A 5,957-nucleotide genomic window follows, 5' to 3' on the forward strand; every position below is an offset into this window, starting at 1 on the left:
CGCACGGCGGAGGGGCCCGGCTGGCACCGAGCGGAGGAACTTGGCTTTCATTGAACTCCTTCAAATTTCCCCAAAGGACGCAAATAAAGGAGGAAAGGGACAGCGGAAGGAAATCACATCTCCCCAGGGTTAGGTTTAGAGGGTATTTTGTTAATTTCAGGAAAAAAAATCCGTGCGTTTATGTACAGAATCAGTTCTTGGCTGTGAGGGTGCTGAGGCACTGGCACAGGGTGCCCAGAGAAGCTGTGGCTGCCCCTGGATCCCTGCAAGTGTCCAAGGCCAAGTTGGACAGGGCTTGGAGCAACCTGGGCTAGTGGAAGGTGTCTCTGCCCACAGCAGGGGGTGGAACAAGATAATCTTTAAGGTTCAAACGCAGAACTATTTTATGATTCTACAAGAGGGCAACATTCATAGTGCATTTGCATATTCACACACACACACTAAAGGAGTGTGTACCAGGTACATACCTGAATTTGGGAAACTTTCACAGGAAAGTACTCACGTCAGATGCCTTTGCACCTTCTTAACAGGTGAAGGGTTGAGTCTCAAGGAGTGGGGAGATCAGCCCTGGAACTGTCATTGTCATTCGGCTGTGGTCCCCCAGGTATATCCAACCCAGGAGTTGCGTGGCTCAGAGAGGCCCCACTCAGAGGCATGGTGCTGGTCTCAGCCCACTGCAGTCTGGAGAGCTTAGAGGGTCTAAGTACCACTGCTTAGAGAGTCACAACTGACTTGGCTTTGTTCATAGCAATCTTCCACCCTGGCTGCAATTCAGGTCACTAACTTTCTTTGAAAGTTCAAAACCAAAAACGTTGTTCCACCTGGGTGGTTATTCAGGTAAGAAAAATAAGTTCCCAAGGCTGTTAAAAACCAGGGCTGCTTAGCCAGCACTAGTTCCTGGGAGCAGATAGTGTTTTTGATAAGCTCAAGATGAGCTCAGCCCAGCTCATCAAGGCCAAGGCCTAACAAGCATTTCTGAGACCACAGTGTACCCCAAACAGGAGGATGCACCCACACCATACAGGTCTGACTCACTATTATTCATTTATGTCACCTCTTGATTAACTTTTATTTCCTTATTTAGCAGATGCACGCAGGTAAAATGACAGCCTTTTGCTCAATTTGTCTCATTACATTTCCCTGTTTTGTCCAAAGTCATGATATGTTCGTGAAGAAAATTATGCAAACATTTTTGGTTTAAATAGGAAACTTCAGGTTCATGATTATGATTCAGAAAAGGCTTTGATTTTTGTTTAAAGTATGCAGAAATAAAAAATATTACACTTTTAGCTACCAGAAAAAAATACCAACAACAGCTCATGTCTTACTTGAAACTGAATATGCCTCTACCTTTAATTTTCACCAACTTAGTAGACTGAGAATACCTTTGAAATCCCAAAAGTCCAGTGCAGTGCATAAGAAACAGAGAGCAACATCAGGAGTCATTAAACTGTTTATTTTTATTAGAGGCAGTGACCAGTAATAACTATTTTTACAAAATCATCAAGCTCCAACTGAAAATACCTTCTTGTTCTTACTTACAACTTGAAGAAACTTGTATTTACAAACTCAAAAATTTACTGCAGTTTATTTCTCCCTCTAAACCAGGCTCCCTTCATCATCATTGTACACCATATTTTTAAACAACTGTTCTCTGTCATATTTAGCCTTACTAGTCTCATCTGATATAGAGGCTTACAATTCTTTAATTTTTGTTTCCTCTTTGTACCTGTTCTTTTCAAAAAAATTACCAGAATTGTACAGTAACGCAGGGAAAAACTCCTCCAAGCTTGAGTAACCATTAATATTTACCAGAAATGCTTTTCTTTCTTCATACAGGCTAACATCCTTCTTTCTCACAATGGGATCAGGTGGCTTCAAGAGCTGAATCACCCACCTCTAACCATCATAGTTCAGACACAGATTATTTACTTTACTGAAGTGACTTTACTGAAGCTGTGAAGAACTGGATCACTTGAGTATCTTTGGTGATCTGGCCTTAAATACATCCATGAGTTTCAATACATTCTTGGAAAATTGTGTTCCAAATGGCAGAATGGCCACAGGAGTTCCGGAAGACAAGCCCCTGCTCAGGCAGGGCCACCCAGAGCTCATTCTTCAGGATCACATGCAGATGGCTTTTAAATATCCCCAAAGAGGGGAACTCCATTCCCTCCCTGGGCAGCCCTTCCCAACCTGTCTCTGACGATACCAGAAAGCCTCTAAAAGACATTATCTGCGTTCCTACAGAAGGGCACACATCCAGGAGCAGTAAAAAAACCACTGAGTTCCACATTTACATTCTCTAAATTAAACCACAGGTTTGTTCTGCTGCTCCATGGAGTGAGCTGTAGCTCAGTTTGCACCAGCCCTTTGCTGTTGTCTTTCCTCACACAAGGGGATAACACACTTACCAAAACCACTTACCACAGTTCCTAGCACTGTGAAACAGTAAAACAAACACAAGATTTGTCTAGATTTGAATATAAATTGGAAGCAGCATCTATCTGGGTTCACCATACCCTGCACCAACTGCTGCATAGTACAGTAGTTCTTACACATGGTATTTTAGACTAACAGTAAAGTTATTAAACAAAATAAGCAGTTTCAGATACTGCTAAGATTTTCAATGTAACTAAAGAGCATTCACAATTATCGGCAGGTTATTAACAGAAGTTATTTGAAAAGTGTGTCATCTATTTTAACAAACAACACAGTAACTACCAACCTGAGAAAAGGTAAGGCATTTCATACTAGATTAACATTGGACATTCACATAAAATTCAAGATTTAAAGATTCTCAGTATCATAAAATATATGTTTTGGGACATTACCATTTCCGTCAGACTACTCAAAAAATTATCAAAACTACATACAAAGTAACTGCTTAGTATCTTATACATACAGACATATGGAAAACATTTTTATGTCACAATTACCCAGTGATGACATACATATTTTGTTTCTGTAATTTTGTGAGATACTATTTTTTTCTCTTACAAGTATTGCAAAAGCACCTGGGAGTAAAGGAGACAACTTTCAGCAGATGGGAGGTAGCATTAAGCCTCCAAATACACTGGTAATTTTTATATGAAAAGTTATTACTATAAAATATAACATGCCTTTCCTTCCCTCCCTTTAAACATTCTTTCAGTTAGAAAAGAGATTTTTTCTTATTAAATTTTTACAAGAAAGTAAGTGGTGCAGAATAACTGTTTAAACACAGATGAACACTGGCCAAATCCTAACTGACCTCTATTGAAGCAGTTACTCAGGAGAATGAGAAGTGTCTCCAAGATCTTCAGCACAGCCTTTGCTAGAACTGATGTCCTCAGAAACACCTGCAGCAAAACACCTGCAGTAAAACCAAGTTTTACTCTCTAGACCAAAATGCTGGTGGCATCCATTACCAGCCATCGTTCTGGGCACAGTAAAGGAACGTAAAGTCACAAAGAACGTCAGGACATGCAAACCCCTCCAGAACCAAGCACCAACTTCCAATTCTCAACCTCACATTCCAACCTCGTGCTGCCGCTTATGCTTCTCCAGCAGTTTTTTGGTGGGCAGCACCACATTACACTTTGCACACTTATACTTCTTTTTGTGCGTTTTTATGTGCTTTTGGAAAGCGTGTTTATCCAGCGTGGAGTATCTGCACTTCCTGCACTGCAGCTTGAGGTGAGTCAGCAAGTGGCGCTTGAGGTGGCTGGAGGTGCGGAAGGCCAGGGAGCACTGCCCGCACTGGAACGGCTTCTCTCCCGTGTGGATCCTCAGGTGGAGCTTCAGGTTCCCGTTGTGGGCTGTGCAATAGCCACACTCCTCACACCTGTATGTCTTGACAGGCAGCTCCTTGTGCTCATAGAAGCAGCCAGGAGAGGTGCTTCCCTCCCCGGTGTGTGAAGCCAGGTGCCGTTTCAAGGAAAGCCATTTGTTGGTTGAGTAGTCACAGCCTGTGCACTTGAAATGCCCCGTGTTCAAATGTGTGAGTCTGTGCCTTTTCAGGTGACTGGAAGTACGGAACTTCTTCTGACAAATGGTGCAGCTGTAGGGCTTCTCACCTGTGTGAGTTCTGATGTGAAGTTCCAGGTTGCTTAAAATGCTAGTAGCGTAGTTGCACTCTGCACACTGATAGAATGGTGGCTGAATTTGTGCTTGCACATCGTTTGCTGTGCCCCTCTGAACACCTCGCTGAACTCCACAGACTTCTGAACCAAGCAAGGAGCTGTTTGAGCCCTTGCAGGAATCAAAATCCCTTTCTGGATATGTGCCTCCGTGGATTTCACGATGCAATTCAAGATTCTCTAAACACCTCTCAACAAAGAGGCAACTTCCAAACTCCTGTCCATTTTTCACATGAAGAAGGCTGTGTTTCTGCAAATGGTTTGAAGTTTTAAATGCCTCATTGCACTCTTTACACACAAATGGTCTTTCATCTGTATGTAACTTTAAGTGCAGCCTGAAGTTGTTAGGAACAGCAGTAACATAACTGCAGTGCTGGCACCTGTATGTTTGGAATGGATTTAAACTGGAAGGACATGCATCCAAGTTTTCCACAAAGTTATGATATGAATGATCATCTTGCACATCTCTGGCAGAGAAGCCTTGAGAGGCTTCTGATTTGAAGAAAGGTTCCTCTTTGTAAGTGGCAGCATCCATTTGGTAAGAAGTCCGAGGAACTTCTGATCTATTCCCTGTAACAGCCAGGCTGTTGCTTCCATGGCTGTTTTCAAGGAATTTCTTTCCAGGGCGTATTTTCTTATTGACCCACACATCACCTCCTTGCTCAAACTCTACTTCTGAATCCAGGATTCCCCCACCCAGACAATCATTTTCTCTACCAAAAAGAGAGTGAGAAACGTGGCCCTGAGAATCACTATCAGCTTTGCATATTTTGCTTTTACAGTACTTATTGCTCTGACTTGTATAACCATTAGCCTTTAACTGTTCATGAAATTTCTTGTGAAAGCTGAGATGTCCTTTAGTGTAGAACACCAGGTTACATTCATCACATGTGTAGTTCTTTAGAGGTCTTTCAGTTCTCTTCCTCCCACTCAGGCAGTTGGGTTGCTGTCCTTGGCATGTTTCTGTCCCTGCATGTATCCTCCTGTGTCTCTCCAACCCTGATGTGCTGGTGAATGCTGCCTGGCAGAGCTCACAGGAATATGGTTTATCCCCTGTGTGGACATGGCTGTGCCTCACCATGCTTGCAAAATACAATGAAAAAAAGGTGCAGAACCTGCACTGGTAGAGCTTGTAGCCAGCATGCCAGTACATGTGATTTAACAGGTAGGATAAGCTGCTGCAGGAGTAATCACACTGAGGACACTGGTAAGGTGCTCTCTCCTTGTGTCCCTTCATGTGATGAATAAAACTCCTAGGATTTGATGAAGCAAAGAAACAAATTCTGCAGGTAAAGCTAACTGGCACATCCAGACGTGTACAGTCCCTTTCAATTTTAATGAAAAATTTCTTGTATTTACTTTCTTTTTTCTTGGTCTCAGATTCTTGTTCTTCAGATCCTTTCTGCCTCCCTTTTCTTGCATTTATTCTATTTTTTCTTGCCTTTTGCAACCTAGCAATCTTCTTATGAAATTTAAGGTGATTCTTAAGATTGAAAGAAAAGAAAAAAGTTCTTTTACAAAAGCAGCACTTATGTATTCTTTTATCTTTATGAGCTGAATAAATATGTTTCTTCAGGTGCACACTGCATTTATACACAGAACTACAAAACCTGCACTTGAAACTCCATCTTTCATTCTCCTTTGTAGAAGAAGATGTTTTAGGAAGAGGTGTGATGGTCACACTATCATTCAGCCACGTTAAACCTTCTTGCTGGCTCTGGAACTCTTTTAGGCTTGCATGAGAAGAAACAACTTTTTGTTGCTGGTATCTTTTCTTAGGGAATGGTGTTAACATCTTGTAAATATGCTCTCCAGTAGTATTTGATTCAGCAGAAG

General features: G+C 41.9%; 1 protein-coding gene across 1 annotated transcript in view; it reads right to left on the reverse strand.

The window, feature by feature from the left end:
* Nucleotides 1-1,435: 1,435 nt before the first annotated feature.
* The window catches only part of LOC108449258 (zinc finger protein 845-like), a 6,999-nt gene continuing 2,477 nt past the window's right edge, over nt 1,436-5,957 (reverse strand). The window contains exon 4 of the mRNA XM_017744926.1: nt 1,436-5,957. Coding sequence (XP_017600415.1) covers nt 3,511-5,957 — 2,447 coding nt within the window. The 3' untranslated portion in view covers nt 1,436-3,510.

Source organism: Corvus brachyrhynchos, unplaced genomic scaffold (assembly GCF_000691975.1).
Source record: "Corvus brachyrhynchos isolate BGI_N302 unplaced genomic scaffold, ASM69197v1 scaffold116, whole genome shotgun sequence".
NCBI lineage: Eukaryota > Metazoa > Chordata > Aves > Passeriformes > Corvidae > Corvus > Corvus brachyrhynchos.